The 17230-nt window shown below is 44.8% G+C and overlaps 1 protein-coding gene across 3 annotated transcripts in view; it reads left to right on the top strand.

Moving 5' to 3' along the window:
• Positions 1 to 17230, top strand: part of PATJ (PATJ crumbs cell polarity complex component) — a 398931-nt gene that overhangs the window by 79933 nt on the left and 301768 nt on the right. For all 3 annotated transcript variants that reach the window (XM_075557001.1, XM_075557016.1, XM_075557007.1), the window contains exons 15-17: positions 2412 to 2546; positions 8476 to 8634; positions 12219 to 12350. In XM_075557001.1, coding sequence (XP_075413116.1) covers positions 2412 to 2546; positions 8476 to 8634; positions 12219 to 12350 — 426 coding nt within the window. The remainder of the gene's footprint in view (positions 1 to 2411; positions 2547 to 8475; positions 8635 to 12218; positions 12351 to 17230) is intronic.

A 17230-nucleotide genomic window follows, 5' to 3' on the forward strand; every position in this document is an offset into this window, starting at 1 on the left:
TAAATGACGTCTCAACAGCCAGCTGCACGCAGATTTAGATTCAGAACTCATATTAGGTAGGCCTCTTCTCAGATTGACAGATTTCGTAAACATCGTTTCTGGTTGATTTGTTCAGCGTGATTGGTGATGAGGCAGGCGTGTTTTGTTCACCACTGAAGTTTCGAGGGAGCGTGTGTTGTTTACAGATCTTTGGAGGGATCGCCAGGAGGGCAGGATCTTCATCTGGGCAGCCTACAGTCCATGGCTGAACCTCTAGTGTTCCTAGGTGCGCCACCTAGTCTGACCTCAGTGTTGGACAGAGCTGGCTTAGTAAACAAGGGTGGTTGGATCCAGTTTGTTCCTTAACTCCTCGATTTATAGACAGCGATATCTTTGTTTTAATTTGGGCACACATTTCACAATCATGCACTCAGCTGCACATACCCCAAATTTAGCCAGTATCCTTTCCCAAATAGCTTCTTCCAGCCTCTTACGGTATTATGCAGATCAGTTCCTTCCTGGCACAATTAGTCATTCTCTTATTTACTCTTCATTTAATTGTGTTTGTTTTCTTGGTTTATTGTCCATGCTAGTTGTGAGATCTATGGAGACATATACAGTTTCCTTCATTCGCCCTATATTTTCGGCTGTTAGCTCAATGTCTTGCCGATCGGTTAGCATATGTTCTGCACATCAGGCCCACAATCGATCATTAGGAGTTTGGCGATGTGCTGGTAAATGGCTAGCTCTGTCTCAAAATTAAAACAACTTGACTCAATTTGTAGCATCTGTGATGTAAATGCTTCGCACCCTGGAAGATTTCAAAGTACAGAACACCACTGAACTTGCAGTGGGGATGCACACAGTAGGACAAACGTAACACTTCAATGTATAACCGCTCCACAACAGGTTGGGCTGAGCCCTTGGTCAACCGCAGGATACAGATACCTGAGAATTAACACAATCCTCGCTATTTTCCATCTCCAAATCCCACAGCAAATGAAGTTCATGACTCATTGCCTCCCCTTTGCATCTGTTCAAAAGCAGGAGAGCTCTGAGAACAAGCGTCAAAGTGACACAAGACCTACTTACAGATAGGGGTCCCCAGGGGGCACAGAGTTAAGGACTTGACTGCCAAGTGAAAGGTTAGAGGGGCCTTCAGAGGCCTCTTAGGAGCGATGGGGACCGAAGGACCCCTTCCCTAATCAGCAGGACACAGAGCTGCATGGAGTCAGGCTCAAGTTCACAGGCAGCTGGTTTGGGCTACAAGCTTAAACCTGGCCAGCTTATCTCTTATCTCCATTACGATTGCCCTGCCAGGACTGTCAAAGACAGTATAGTCGGAAGCCCCATGCCAACACAGGAGTGGTCTGGTCCCTGGTGGGTAGTGTCTATGGGTCGCCGAGGTTCAGCAGGAGACCATCCTGGCTCCCAGGAGAGGGGCAGAGGGGTGCTGGGGTGAAGCACTGATTCAACTTCTACCCACCCGGGCTGGCAGCCCACAGGGAGTGCAGGACGCCCTCCTGTCCCTGAGCAGCTGTAGCCATGGAGGGACAGGAGCCCCGGCGGCATGGTGTCATGGTTATGCGTTGGACTGCGATCTACATGGCCGGCCTTTGAAACCATCAGCAGCTCCTTGGGTGAAAGACTGGGCTTTCTACTTCGGTAAACAGTCTCAATCTCAGAAACCCTCTGGGGTCCCATGAGTCGGCATTGACTCATAGGCACTGAGTTTGGTTTGGGGGCGAATTTCTCAACCCTTGACTCATATATTAGCCCACAGAAATTGACTTAAGCTAAGCAAATCATTTTTGAGTAGAATTTTCACTATCTCCTTTATTGTGGGGCTCCTGCAATCAAACATTTTTTCCTCAGTGAATTTGGCCAGATGGAAAGGGGGTATATTAGATGAGGTAGTATTTTTTCTTGTATTGGTTCAAATAACATCAGTGAGCCCGTGGCTAGTGCCTGGTACTGTTACTGGATGAGGGTGCAGCGATAGAAGCTACAGGTGTTGTACTCAAGCTGAGGGTGGGGTGGCTTTAAGAAAGACCCGATTGTAAACAGAGCTTGCTGTGCGGTCTGGTAGAAGTGCTCAAAGAAGGAGGGTTTTTCGAGCCCCGCTGAAGGTATATTAATTCATAGCAGGACAGATTTTCTGAAAGTGACAGTATCTTGATACTGAAGTGTGAATGGAGATCAGTGAGATAATAAGGAAGAGCTAGGTTATTGTGAGAGTCGGCAAACCCTGCGGAAGAGGACGCACAGCACACCTTTTGGGAAACAATATTGTAAGTGCCTGGCGCTCAGGCTTGAAGTCAGGGACTTCGGTCTGCTTCAAGGGGTGAGGTTGCATGTCGAAATAACTTGGAACCAAACGAACAGCAGTGGTGTGCTCGCAGCTCATACGATTGCTCTGTGTTTCGCTACAGCTGTTGCCCATCCACACGCTGAGGCTCGGTGTGGAAGTGGATTCTTTCGATGGACACCACTACATCTCCTCTATTGTTCCAGGCGGCGCTGTGGCTACGCTGAGTCTCCTGCAACCAGAGGATGAGCTGCTTGAGGTAAAATCTGTGAGGGAAGAAAGGCATCATTCAGTGTAGAAACGTTTAAGCTCTACATTTTAGAGTCTAAAGCCATCTCCTCAAGTCTGCATGACTGTCCTGTGAGCTTCATACATTGAAAAATGCCATCAGCTTGTCAGTTATCAGTGACAGCTGATAAAGCGAAAAGGTAATGTGCTTTCCATTGATTTTCCCTACCTGGGAAGGCTCCCGAGTGCCCCGGGCCCCTTTGTGTTCTCACTTAGCTGACTGACCAAGAAAAAGCTAATGTTGCAGAGCATTATTTTATGCCATTTTTCTAATGTAAAAGTATGTGTAAGAGTTGAATCACTAATTCTGGTTTGGAACATGTGTCACGTTTGCAGATTTGTTGATGGTTTCTAATCAGAGTTACAGCTGGTTGGCCTCAGACAGCTTACTTGATTGGGTTTTCAAACCGTTTCCTGGGAACTCCTCCCAACACGGCTGCTTCTCGCTCCTTCAGTCTCCTCTGCCCCCGTCCAGTCCGAGCCGTTCTCCAGTACCTTTGCTCTGACACAACTTTGAGCATTGTTGTTAGACTGCAAACAAGCTAAGAAAGCGACATTTGTATTTACAACTCTCCGTTTTACAGACTGTACGGCACTAGCTTCTCCAAGTTTACACACTGATTTAATGGGAGAAACCTCTCATCTTTCCTCCCTCCCACTTCATCGTCCCTTCAAATATATCACACTCATCTATGAAAGAGATTTGGGGGATGGTGAAATTTGGAGGATGCTACATAACAAAAGAGTTCTCCCAAGAGATCGGATCCACAAGAATCCCTGTTGTTGTTGTTGTTGGGGCTGTTGAGTTGTTTCCAACTCACAGTGACTGTGAGCAGCAGCAGCATGAAACACTGCCTGGCCCTGCATCATCCTCACATTTGCATGAGCCTGGTTGCAGCCGCTGTGCCAATCCATCTTGTCAAGGGCCTCCCTCTGTCTTAACTGTCCTCTTTCTTTACCAGGCATGATGTCCTTCTCTAGGTCTGGTCTCTCTGACAACATGTCCAAAGTCCATGTGATAGAGTCTTGCCATCCTTGCCTCTCAGGAGCGTTCTGGCTGTAGATCTGTTTGTTCTTTTGGCAGTCAGTCCACGAAACTCTCCCTATTTGTTAGCAGCACTATCGGTCAGATGCATCGATTCTTCTTCAGCCCTCCTTAGTCAATGTCCAACTTTCACATGCACCTCTGAAAGGCGAGGAAAACACCCAGGCTTGCGTGAGCCCACCCTAGTCTTCAAAGTAGCAAGTATCCCTAGGTTGAGTTTAATGGAACTCAGTTTACAGCTTTAGGATTATAGAGGTTTCGTTCTGAAAGTTACGTTTGTTCAAGTTGAAATGACGGGGGTAGAAAATGGACATCACATTGGTGCATTGGTATTGCTTGGTCACCTAGAGGAGTGTGTTGGGAAGAATCCTGGTGTGCATTTTGAGCTCGGAGGGAAGAACTGCTGTTGCTAGTGAATCAGATTCTCCAAAAGCATGGGGGCGAGGGACCCAGAGCCGGAGGCCTGCTGTAAGCTGTAGGAGGCTGCTCACAGGCCTGGTGTCGGGCTGCTTGTTGGAGATTGATGCCTTAGATCTCAGGAGCTGGCTTATGCTTTCTCCTGGATGTTGAGACCATGCATGTCTCTAAGGATTGACAGGTATACGGCACAGCTGTAGAGCCATCATAAATGATAGCCCGTAGGTGAGAGGGCTTTCCTGTAACCTGTTGCTATTTGGTATTAAGAAATGAGCAGGGGGAAAAAAAAAAGAAATGAGCGAGGTGTCCAGGAATATAGGGATATCTGTAAAAATCGGTTTACTTTACTATTCGTTTCCTACTAGTTCATGTCTAGCAAGGTCCTAAAGAAATGCTGACCGGATGTGAGTGGAGCAAATATAAGTGATCTCAGCCGTCAGACGAGTTTATCTGTGCCTCAGCTCATTTCTGCTTAAGCATCATAAAGATATCTTTATGCCACCATGCTGTATCAAATTCCGTCACAAAACAGTAGGCCCATAGGCATTCTGAAACATTGTTTTGGAAAAAGTAAAATTTGAGATGGGGAAAGAAGGCCAGGTGTGGATGTGAGAAGATCTGTTTTGGGTTCTGAGAGAGCCTCAGCTTAGCCCTATGTTCAAATCAGTTTGTTTATTCATGGATGCCTGCCAGGACTTTCCTTTGGCGTAAGCCTGGCGAGAATTTACTTTCCTAACTGTGGTCATGTCATCAGCAAAGACCAGCTACTCACCAGGAAGGATGTCATGTTCTGTGAAGTAGAGAGCCAGCAGCAATGAAGGAAAGCCTCCAGTAGATGGATTTCCATGACACCTATAATGCTAGCCTCAAACATGCTGATCAGGGCACCAGCGCAGGAGCAGGCGACATACAATCTGCTGGACGCACGGTGGCCCTGAGTTGGAGCCTGTGCGACAGCAGCAACTTCACTGTGAGGAACTGATGCAAACATAGTTTTATCTCGCACCGAGGTACTGAGCGTTTCACCACCCAAAGGCATCAGAACAATCTTTGTTGGATAGTACGAGGATTGAAAGGAGCTCTGGTGGTGCTGTTGGATAAGTGGTGAACTGCTAACCCCAAAGCTGGTGGTTCAAACACACCAGGTGCTCTGTGGTAGAAAGATGAGGCTGTCTGCTGCCATACCGATTTATAGCCTCAGCACCCCTACAGAAGGTTGCTAGGAGTTAAAGTGACTCAATGGCAATGGGTTTTATGATGACTGAGTGAGGTGACTTAAATGGAACAATGCTTGCATGATACTATATGCACTGGAAATGTGTAAATGTCTTTTCTAATGAAAAAATCTGAATAATTGAGACTTCAAAACACTGAAGAGGGTCTCAAGCAGCTGTTCTCAACCTGTGGGTCACGACCCCTGTGGGGTCGAACCACCCTTTCACAGGGGTCGCTCAATTCATAACAGTAGCAAAATGACAGTGATGAAGTAGCAACGAAAATAATGTTATGGTTGGGGGTCACCACCACATGAGGAATTGTCTGAAAGGGTCACGGCATGAGGAAATCCGAGAACCACTATGCTAGAGAAATGTGAATTCTAAAGTGAAAACTGGCTTGTTCTAAGTAACAGAAATAAAGTCTTTCTAACGTTAGCCAAATAAACTCCTGAATTTAAAGTTTGTGTGTATGTGTGTGCTTAATGTATTCCTTAGAGCTTAAAACTAGAAACGCAAATATGCTTTGGGGTTAGAATACTGAGCCAAGTCTCAGCCCAGAACAGCTATTTACAGCAGCCATAAATCCCCTTAGATAGGAGTTGGTAATGGGAAGTGTGACCAATCCCTTTCGCTGTAGCGAGTAGTGAGGAGGACTACCAGGCACTGCTGTAATAATTGGAGACAATTCAAATGAATAAATAATAAGCTAAATAAATATTTAAATGTACTCTAAGATAAAAACCTGAAAAGTGACTTTCCAATTTGTTGAAGTCACGTGAAGCACAAACTACTGCTGGTGGCAGGCTGGAATTCCTGCTTGCACGGTCTCTGCGTGCTTGCCTGAAGTACAGGTGGTTGCTCCTTCATGTGGCTTTAGAACTTTGGTGCTCGTGGCCTCGGTGGGCACCATGGGCAAGGTGTGACCAGTGTCCTTTCTCCCTGCCCCTTCCCTGTCAGGAGAAGACTGATATGCTCATCTTCCAGGCAGTTACCGTGAATCTACTGCTGAAGTTGCTACTCCTTGGACCCGTGTCATCAATCCTGGGAGATAGTTTTTTTTCCAGTAGAAGTAATTCCATGAGGCACAAGTGGGCCTCTCGTCCACGTGGTGATTTCTTTGTAGATAATTAAAGAGGTAGGGAGGGTATGTCTGGCCTGATGGCCAAGTGGCTGTATGCTACAGGCTGTATGCTACAGGCTGTATGCTACAGGCTGTATGCTAGCCGGCTGGAGGCTGAGCTCGATGCAGCTTCCAACAATCCTCACTCATCCCGTTCTCTAGTGCAGACCTTTTCAACCTTCCTCATGCCACGACCCTTTAACACAGTTGTGGTGACCCCCCAACCATAAAATTATTTTCATTGCTACTTCCTAACTGTAATTTTGCCACTGTTAGGAATCAGGTGACCCTGTGAAAGGGTCGTTCGACCCCACCAAAGGGGTCGCGCCTCAGGTTGAGAACCGCTGTTCTAGGGCAAAGACAGAGCTTGTGGAAATGTTGCTCCCGCTGGAGTGTAAGTCAGCCCCTGCCAGTTACCCGAATCTAGCACTGCGCCTGTCAGGAACCAAAGCCAGATTAGAACCACCTGCAACTCCTTTAGCGCCTCTTACTTCTTGTTTGGGATTTTGTTGTTATGGGTCTTTGGTACGGAAGGCATGTTGAAACCAAGAACAATGTTTTCTTTTTTGTGCGAGATTGTAAGACTGTTTGGTACAGCGATGTGGGACTCGTATGTCCTAAGTGGAGTCTTGGGGCCAGGCCCATTTCTCCACGTTTGTGGAGTGATCCACATGCAGTTATGCGGGTCTCCATCAGGTGGCAGCATGCTCTATAACCGAGATGACTGCTTCCCAAGAAAGTTGAGAGAGTGAACATGTTGGTGGGTGAGATGTGTTCCATGGGTCACAAAAGGGGTAAAAATGAGAATGCTGGTAAACTCTCAAAGGAGGGTAGAATTGATGTGAGAAAATGTGAATTTCTTTTCATCAGTTATTTTTCTAGTTTAGAATTAGCAGTATGGAAGATATGAAAGATAACTGGGGAATGATGCTAAATTTGGGCCATGGAATATCTTAGATATCATCTTCACATTGGATAATAGATATTAGAATATCTTAGATATTATCTACATGTTACATGTTCATCATCTCTTAAGCAGTATTTATTATCTGTTCAAGTTGGTGTCGGTAGTCTTATGAAATGAAATGTGTGGAAGGAAAGAGCACTAACTCGTCTTTAAATAATAGCTAATCCCTGGGAGATGCAAACAGTGACTGTTCGAAGCTTATGAACAAAAGGCTGGAGGTTTAAAGCCACCTAGGGGCTGCTCTTGGTGATGTACTTCTAAAGTCAGCCAGGGAAAGCCCTGCGGAGCACAGCTTCTCTCTGACACACGGTCCTTAGGAGCTGTAATTTAATCTATAGCAACTGTGTGTGTGTGTGTGTGTGTGTTAAAGGACGGTATATTTCAAAGAGGAAAGCTCCTGGCTGTCCATTCTAGTTCTGACTCCTATCCCCGGGGCCTGGGGGCAGTGTAGCACTACCTGACAGGGCAAGCCTGTGTATCTGCTTGGCAGCAGACAGCCACTTCTTTCTTCTGCAGAGCAGCTGGTGGATTTAACCCCTGACCCTTCCTTTAGCATTTGAGCACTTATCTGCTGTACCACCAGGGCTTCTGTCTTTAAAAAAAATCTTATATCGTTTTATTAGGAGCTCATACAAGTCTTATCACAGTCCCTAGATACATCAATTGTGTAAAGCACATCTGTACATTCATTGCCCTCATCATTCTCAGAACATTTGCTCTCCACCTAAGCCCCTGGCATCAGCTCCTCGTTTCCCCCTCCCTCCTGAGGGCTCCCTCTGTCAGGAGAGTGTGACCACAGTAACATTGGAGGGTGAGGAGGAAAAGCATGGAGATGGGATCGTGAGGCAGGTTCTCCTCCGTCATCATAATTGTACTTTGCATACGTACTATACTTGGTCCTCACCCAAACTCAGTAAAGGGATTTAGCCTTAAGTTTTATACATGAAACTTTTTTTCTAATGTTTTAAGCAATTACTAAAATAATAACATTACATTTTAGCCTTTGTTTTACCAAGGAGAATTAGACTATCTTTTTTAGAATAAATTTTTGATGGATGAATGTAATGAACAGGTTTTTTGTTTGCTTGCTTCTTCGTTTGGACTCTCCTCACTTTCAATGTCGTGTCCTCCTAGGTCAATGGTGTGCGGCTCTATGGGAAGTCTCGCCGGGAAGCAGTCTCCTTTCTCAAAGAAGTGCCACCCCCCTTCACCCTGGTGTGCTGCCGGCGGCTGTTTGACGACGATGCCTCAGTGGATGAGCCAAGGAGTATTGCGCCCACACCGGAGCTGGAGGTAGTCCCTCACGAATGCCATTGCTCTTGCACGACAGTTTGAAGGGGTGGGTGGAGACGGGGAGAGCTTCCTTTGCTTGCTCCCTTCCCTCCCACAGCAAAGATATTTCTGTAGTGTCCTCAGTCAAAGGCAATGCATAAGTCTTCAAACTATTAGTTTCATATAATATCATAAAACTTTTGTTTCTTTACCTGGAAATGTCGGTGGCATTAATGTGCATGAACTTTTATTTTAGAGAGCCTTTTTTAGTAATTGCCTGAGCTCATTACTCTTCGCTCCCAGTTCAACTCAGTTCATCTTAATAAGTTTAAGATGTTGGTGAGTGCTGAATATCTAATGCACTTCCCTTTTTCAGATGCTGGAAAATACAAAGATCTATGACCAATCTGGAAGTGAGTTTAGAAATTGCTGTAAAAACCTTCAGGAGGTCAGAGAATGAAATAATACTTTGTACGTTCTGAATACTCCTTTTTACGAGCATTGTAATTGTGAACACAGTTTTGAGCACACACATTGCCATCTGTCCATTGGAACCTCAGCCTTTGGGCCACTCCCCCCTTCCGGACTCTCGCAGATTACCAGCCGACACCAGCTCAGATACCTGGTGCTGCCTACTCATTTATCCAGGAAGATTTTCATTCCAGGATACTTGGGCCCTAATCATGGCATCAAACCAGTTGCCATCGGGTGGATTCCAGCTCCTAGTGATGTGTGCGCTTCGGGGTAGAGCTGCGGCGCTGGGTCTGCCGGGGCTGTGACCTTTGGAAAGCAGGTCACCAGGATTCAGGGCACCACCCCTTTGGGCAACTAAGTCTACTTTCTGTTCTTTATAGTCCTCATCTGAAATTAGGGGTGGTTAAAAGTCCTAACCCACTTCATAAATGGGTGTGAGGAGGCAATGAAATAATAATGCAAACTTCTAAACATCATGTTTTGTGTGCGTGTTAGATTCAAAAGCCTCTGACCTTTGAATCTTCTTTTTTCTGAATTTCTAAAGGACTCAGGAGCGTAGCACTGCTTTATAATAATTGATACTCTTAATGTTTGTTAATTTTGCTTTTCCAAGAAGACTGTCAGCTCACTGAGGGAAAAGACCATTATAAAGTTATTTGTATGTCCTAGTATGCTTATTCTGTACTGGGCTGAGAACAGATGCTTGAGTGGCGTAATGATTATCGATGGAGACGCTTTCATTTTCACTCCCCAGAGCTTATCTTTTGTAAGCAACACTTTAGAGAGTGGACGCAGAGGCTACACCTTTGTGACTTTTGCTGTCCTTAATGAAAAAGGGATGCGGGTGGTGGCTTACCTCTGAATGCTGATAAAAGTGCCTTTAATGGAATCTGTCCGGGTGTGTCAATCACCCACCCAGCCTGCATGCAGCCATCAGTCTCCTTACCACAATGGGGGAGCAGCAGCTTTGAATTATGCTAAATGGCAGCCTTGTTGCCCATTAGTTGATTGCCTTCTCTTGTGTAAATAGAGGGGTTATGCAGAATTGATTCTATCAAAAATGATATCTATCAGCTTGGAGTAGAGTCCTGCATACACGTTGGATGCCTTGGAAGCTCTATAAACTTGGAATTTATAATTGTATCTGGTTTCATAAAATCCTTCTCTTGTTTCTCGTTTATCAGGATGCCGTCTGTGTCCTTAATCCTTGCCTGGTCATTAAGCTCTGCCAGACTTCTAATATTCATTACTCAAGGAGGTCACGAAATGGCCTAGTGAAGCAGCCACCTATTGGGCAGTTATTGGAATTAGACTTTTTAGGGGAAGGGTCAAGTATACCACTTGAATCTGCAGCCTCCAGTCTTGACATTAGACTGAGGTATACAGAGGTTTGCATGCGGAACCTCCCGAATGGCTTCATGTTTTGGAGTTCAAGAACCAAGAACCCATTCCCTTGGTTAGAATCCATCCACCATGAATTGGGTCAATGAATGGCCTTCCATGGCCTGCCTGCAGCCCCACGTTGAGGTCTGAACCAGCCCTAATTTTAAAAAGGTGTTTTGTTTTTTTTTTAAGCTACAGGGACTTACTTTTTCAAATGAGCATTTGCCCCACTTGGATTCCATGAAACATATTTCTTCTCTAGTTCATTCAAAGTGAGGAGGATGCATTTTCCTTTACTGAGAGCTCCGAAAGTTGTAAGAAACATAGTTTTAAAGCTACTCAGTTGATAGTTTAAAGGGAGGCTTGAGGGAGCTCACTGGAGGACGGGTGACTCGCTACCGTATTGAGCAGGTGTCGGTCAGGCTCCTACGAGGAGGCCGGCACTCAGGCTCCTACGAGGAGGCCGGCACTCTCGCGAGCCTACGAGACAGTGATGGCATCGGTGACAGCCCTGTGGCGCTCACAGTCTAGTTTAGGTGCTGGGGCTTTCTTAGATGTAGAGCTACAAAAGCACAAGTCGAAGAAGTAAATTCTTGAGCTTTAGATAGAAGTTCAGAGTATTGTGGGGACGATAAAGCAGATGAAAACAGCAAGCCCTCCCTGTTGTCCAGTCAATACCAACGCATAGTGACGCTGAAGGGCTCCCAGGGTGTGAATTAGCCAGGAAACAGACTAGCAGATCCTTTTTCTGGCCAGCCGCTGCTCGGTTCAAGCCGCCGGCCCTTTGGGCAGCAGTTGAGTGGTTAATCACTGTGCCGCCAGAGCTCCTGAAACAATAAAGTCGGGCTGGGAGGGGCTTCACAACATTTGTGGAATTTTCCAGGATTATTATTATTAAAAGTTTTTCCCCATTATTTTTTCATTCCATTTTTCCACTTAATTTTTCAAGCCCCTGTGTGTTTTGGTACGTAGTATGAAAACAGAAAGTTGAAGCACTATTTTTCTTCTGGGTAGTCAACTTGCCAGTCCTCGATCCGATTCCCAGAATTCTATGTAACGGTGACTGTCTTCCCTGACAGTGGGCCCTGGGAAAGGGGCAGTGGAGCGTGCCAGCAGGGACAGTAAGGAGGACCTGGGCACCAGGCAGTTGTGCTGGCCTCCCTCCTCCACGATCGGCTGTTCATCAGGGCAACACGGTGATTGTGATGCTCTTCCTTCCCGACTTGGACTTTTCTTTTCACCTCCTCTTAGAGCATTAATCTTGGAAAATTCTAGGAGGCAGCCGGAGTGGTTTCTCTATCACTTGCCCTGGCCTGGTTCTGTCGGCACTTTTCTCTTTTTCTCTTGCTATAGTTATGCATTCAGGTATTTCTGCTTAAATATACCTTGTGTGATTGCTTTCAATTTTACTTAAATTGCATATTTTTCCTTTTATGCTTCTAATGGGATGACAGAACTCATTAAAGTATAAGAGGTCAGTGTTCATACTTTGAATGTAATAGGTACTGTATATTTAAAAAACCCAACTATCTGAACAATCTCATTTTTTCAGTGCTTAATTTCCCTGCAGATCTTAGATGTGACTGTGTGGCCCTGGTGCATGCCCCCTTTTTAAAAGATTGAAAAGAAGAACTACGCATGCCAAAGAGAATTCTTAGATTGAGAAGTTGTGAAATGCTTGGGATGTTGATTCTTTTCAGAATTGCAAGGACAGCATTTTGAATCAGTTCTCTCCTTTGGTTTTCCAGGGAGAACACAAGATTGATGTCAGCATTGAAGAGGATGATGATGGAGAATTAGCTCTGTGGTCTCCTGAAGTCAAGGTCGTTGAACTAGAGAAAGATGACAAAGGCCTGGGGTTCAGCATTTTGGATTACCAGGTATAATGGTCCTTACAAAGTTTTTCCTTTTCCCCCCGAGTGATTCGTTTGTTTTAAATCCGTATAAAATGGTTATTGCATAAGCCACGCACGGACTTAATAGAAATGGAATGATTTTGATGGGTACAGAGTGCTACCATCCAAAGATGAGGTGGTAGTGTCCCGCTGTCACCTTTATAACCGATACCTCCCTCAGTGAGTACCATGATGGATGACATAGTAACTGGACAATACAGGAAGCAACAGCTTTATACAGGTGGGTGCCTTTGATCTGGAGAGCCCTCCCCCCCACCCCCAGCTTTATGGAGATCTATTTCACACACCAGGAATCATTCACTTAGAGTGTGTAGTTCAGAGGCATTTACTGTAGCCACAGAGGTGTGCAACTGTGACCACGATCTTACTGTAGAACGTTTTCAACAGCCCCCAATGTCAACGCCATACAAATTTGTAGTCCTTCTCCATTCTTCCTCTATTCTCCCTCTCCCACTCCTTCTTAAGGAAGCTTTTATATATTCATCCTTAGCTTCGTAACATTCATTTCAGAGAGTCGGATCAAGTCGCGATGTTCTCGGGGAGACTACAAGTAGTTCAGTAGTGGGATGATGTTCTTGATGCATTGGGAATAAATGTGAAAGGTCACAGAGGGATGTCTGCTCTGTGTACCAGTTTACCAGTTATTGTATTATTTTTAGAACTCTGACTATCGCGGGGGATTAAAGCTGTTGGCAAGCAATCTCTTCACTTTTAAGATGCATATTTTAATACTTTAGTGCTGCCTAAACACATTGTGGTTTAATAAAGCAAAATGTACTCTGTCAAAGCACATAAAATGCCAAGTGATATAAAAATCAATTCTTTTTTAAATATGATAAGGCAATCAGGAATAGATTAGAAGAAAAATATTTTGAGCATTATGTAAGGACATTAACTTCCATATTTCGGCAATTTGACTTAAGATTACTGAAAGAGATTGTTTGCTAGCATTGTCCTGTGCCAGGGAGCCCTCTTGGTTATTAGAACTTCTCTTTGGAATATTATTGAATTATAAGTTGTTGATTTAAAAAAAAGCATATTTTGAGAAATATTTTAAAGCCAGAAAATAACACTATGTGATTCTGACATTTTATATATTGTGTAAAACTAGTGCGTGTAAGACCAACAGTAGGAGCGGAGCCTTTTCTACCTCCCCATGGTAACTGTATTATTTATCACGGGGTAAGCAGTTACTGAATTTCTCAGAATGATTGAACAAATAAGAAACCAAACCAAATCCACTGCCGTTAGGTTAATTCTGACACATAGCGACCCCACATGGGGTTTACAAGGCTGTACACCTTTACAGGAGCAGACAGCCTCGTTTTTCTCATGTGGGGTGGCTGGTGAGTTTTGAACCACTGGTTTTGCTCTTAGCAGTTCAACATCCACACAGCAGTGCTACACCAAAATTAGCTGAAACTGAATGAACAAACTCAGTGTGACTATTATTTTTTTTTTAGCTGATGTTATTTTTTATTGAATAAAGTGAGCAGAACAGGTACAGCATGAGGCTGGTGCATTTAAAAAGCAACGAAAAAGAAGGAGTTGGGTTTGAACTCTTAGCTCTTCTTAAAACACCCAGGAAACCTTCACTTTTCTTCTGGTGCTGGAACACTAAAGAGACTTCAAGCCTCGCCCTGGCAGCATCACTGCTCTGCAGGCTAAGGTGCACGGAGGTCACGCACTCCCGAGGGGCATGGCGAGAGGCAGTCAGCACCCAGTCAGCACCGGAGTCAGCTCTCCATCCTCTGTGCATCCTGGCAGCTGGATTTTGTCAAGGAGGTTGAATTCGTCCAAGGAACAGTATATACCTGAAAAGAGCAGAGGACTCTCTTCGTCAGGTGTGGCTGGTCATGGAAGGGGCAGGTAGCCACATTTGGCTGGGATTTGGTACACGTGGTTCGCCCAAGCTCCACATCGAAGTAGTATTTCACTCCGGACATCCCAGCGCCCTGTAGGCACACCACGCGGTGGTGAAACTTGTCGTTGCTCGCCTCGTTGTACTCGCTAACGGCGAAATCCAGCGCATGCTGGACGCCCTCCTGGTTCGCGTCGGCCTCGGAGGCTGCGAACTTGCTGAGAAGACGGGAAGCAGAGACTGCTCAGTGTGACTCTTCGTTAGCCTTCACGCCCATTAGGATTTAGATGTGAAAAGGCCTTCCAGATGTGGTGTTGATGTGCAGCTAAATTATCGTCATAGCAATTTATATATTATGTAGGATCTATACCTATTTGCATTCTTACGTGACATTTATATTATCCGCTTCGGTGACATTATCTGCATGTCTTATATTTTTAATCTTACAAATATGAAATGTTTCAGAGCTTAAAACCATGAACTTGAGTAAGAGACGGCTATGCTTCCTTAAACGCAGTGAATGATTCAATGTGCCTCTTCTGGCCCTCGAACAGGACCTTTTCTTGATGGGTCTGCTTATGAGGAGGTGGAAGGGTGGGGAAGACGCGGAGTGGATTCCGTTGTGCTGGACTGTTCACAGGGTCCCTTGTGATTGCTGCCCCGTGGGGTCGAAAACAACCCCTCTGAGAATCAGGGAGAGGGGTGGAGTCGCAGCACCGGCAAGAGAGAAGAACCAGGAGAGGAGTGTGCCCTCTGGATCCCAAGATCCTCGCAGTTTCGGAGCCTCCTTGGCCCAGGGGCACCAGAGGAGCCGCACAAGAGCGGCAGTGGGGCAGCAGTAGCAGAGCCAAGAGGCAGAGTGGTGGCCGTTTCTGCCCGCACAGCAAGTGAAACCAGTGTCTGTCTGGGGGCAGCGCTGGCTTGTGGAGGCGGGGCCTCCAGGCACTTAATTGAGGGCGCTAGGTTAATAGGCCCAGGGAACTGGAGCTAGAGGTGAGCACATTCTGGGCTGATGCCTACAGTGAGTGGCATGCCCTTTGGGCATTTATTGCCAGCCTTAAAAGAGTTTTTAATGTTGCTTGTGCAGGTCATAGACCAAAGCTCTGAACTGTCGAGAGAACAGAGGCCAGAGAGAGGCTTGCCTGCAGACACAGTTGAAATATGTGATCAGTTCTAAGCTTTACGCTTTAACATATATATACATACATATATAATCAGTTTAAACAATGGAAATTTTTTTCCATTGCCACATTCATATAGGTGTGCATTAAAATCCACATTGCTACTGCCTGAAAAGAATCCACCCTCACTGCCATTGAGTCCATCCTGACTCATAATGACCGCACAGGACCACGTAGAACATTTCTGAGACTGCAGATCTTTACAGGAGCAGGCAGCCTCCTCTTCCTCTTGCAGAGTGGCTGGTGGGTTTGAACTCACAAACGTGGTTAGCAGCACAATGCTTACCCCAAAGCACCACCAACACTGTCTATTTGTACTTGGGATTTCATTTTTCATCTTTATTTGTAACGTTTTAGGGTTTCCCCCGGCACGCGTCTCCATCCTAATCACCCGCACATGTGCTTGGCATTTATGCCTCACCATTTTATTTTTATTCAAAGATTTTGCTGCAGAAGGTTATTATACTCTTTTTTCTTTTTGACCTTTGTATTTCTTGCAGAACCAGTGGAAAGACGTATAGAATTTCCTAAACGCTACTTTTATTCAAATTAAAGGGCTCAGCATATTTACCTCTGTGTAGAAAGCTTGGAAGAAAACACGTTCAATCTTAGGACACCATTGTATGCAGCATGTTTTCACAGTTTGTCAGGAGTAAGTAGAACTGTTTTCCACAATGACATTTAGATGACAGGTAAACACAATTTAAAATTTGGTTTTGGGCAAGTTAATTAGTTGGCTATACCATCACTTACTGTAATTAGGTAATAAATTCTAAAGTTCAAAAAATATATTTTTGCAAGGCCAGATGAAGGTTTAGCAAAAGCCATGAAAGGCCACGTGCCTGGCTATTACTGTACTCAGTGCGTCTTGTGTGAATTTATTAGATACCTTGATGCAGATCCACCCCCCACCCCCACACTCACACCTTACTTAGCATAAGAACTACTATAGAAATAGCTTCTAAGGAGAAAGTGTTCACAGAGGCACGGGGGTTCTGAGTGGAAAGACCAGCATTGGTCTTATTAAAGACGTAGCAATTTTTACTTTTGAAATACTGACTTTCAGTTCATTGATTTTCTCATTAATAGCTTTACCACAGGATAACAACATCTTGAAGAACCTGACAAAATTATATGTAACAGCTCTTTCTTTAGTGCTTGTGTATTTAAGAATGCTCTAAGAAGCAGGGATAATCACAGAAACAATTTTATTTTATAAGTATAAGGAAGTGGAAATGCTATATTGTTATTGAGAAAAAATTATTATGAACCATCAAAAAATTCAGAAAAGAAATGTAAAAATTTTGGAGATGCCCTTGAAGACAGTCCCATGCTAAAACATACTTGGGATTATTCATTGTTAACTCTCCTAGCACCTTGGTTTAATGAAGTCTAAATCTAAACGTAATTGTAAAATTGCCTTCTAAGATGCAGTCAACTTATGATGAACCCGATCGGAATGCTCCATTTGTGGGTTATTGACCAGAAATGTGCCTTTTATATATGAATTAAGTTGAATCCCCAGAAAACATGTATCAGCAAGCAAATAAAGGGTCTTGAATTGGCCCGTGGAACAGTGGCATCATTGTCTGGACAGGTCAGTGATTTAGAACCTGCCGGGAGTCATACAGCTGGGCAGAGAAAGCAGCAGGCTTTTACGCTTGAAAGCTCCGAATCCGACCGGCATGCTCTCCAGTTTCGTCACAAGAGCCACAGAGAAGTGTGCAGGTCCATTTTTTGGAAAGGTGATTTAAATAGGTTGGGGCAACCGGAAGATACAGCCATTATAATTCAGGCTATAT

Source organism: Tenrec ecaudatus, chromosome 1, assembly GCF_050624435.1.
Source record: "Tenrec ecaudatus isolate mTenEca1 chromosome 1, mTenEca1.hap1, whole genome shotgun sequence".
Classification (NCBI taxonomy): Eukaryota; Metazoa; Chordata; class Mammalia; order Afrosoricida; family Tenrecidae; genus Tenrec; species Tenrec ecaudatus.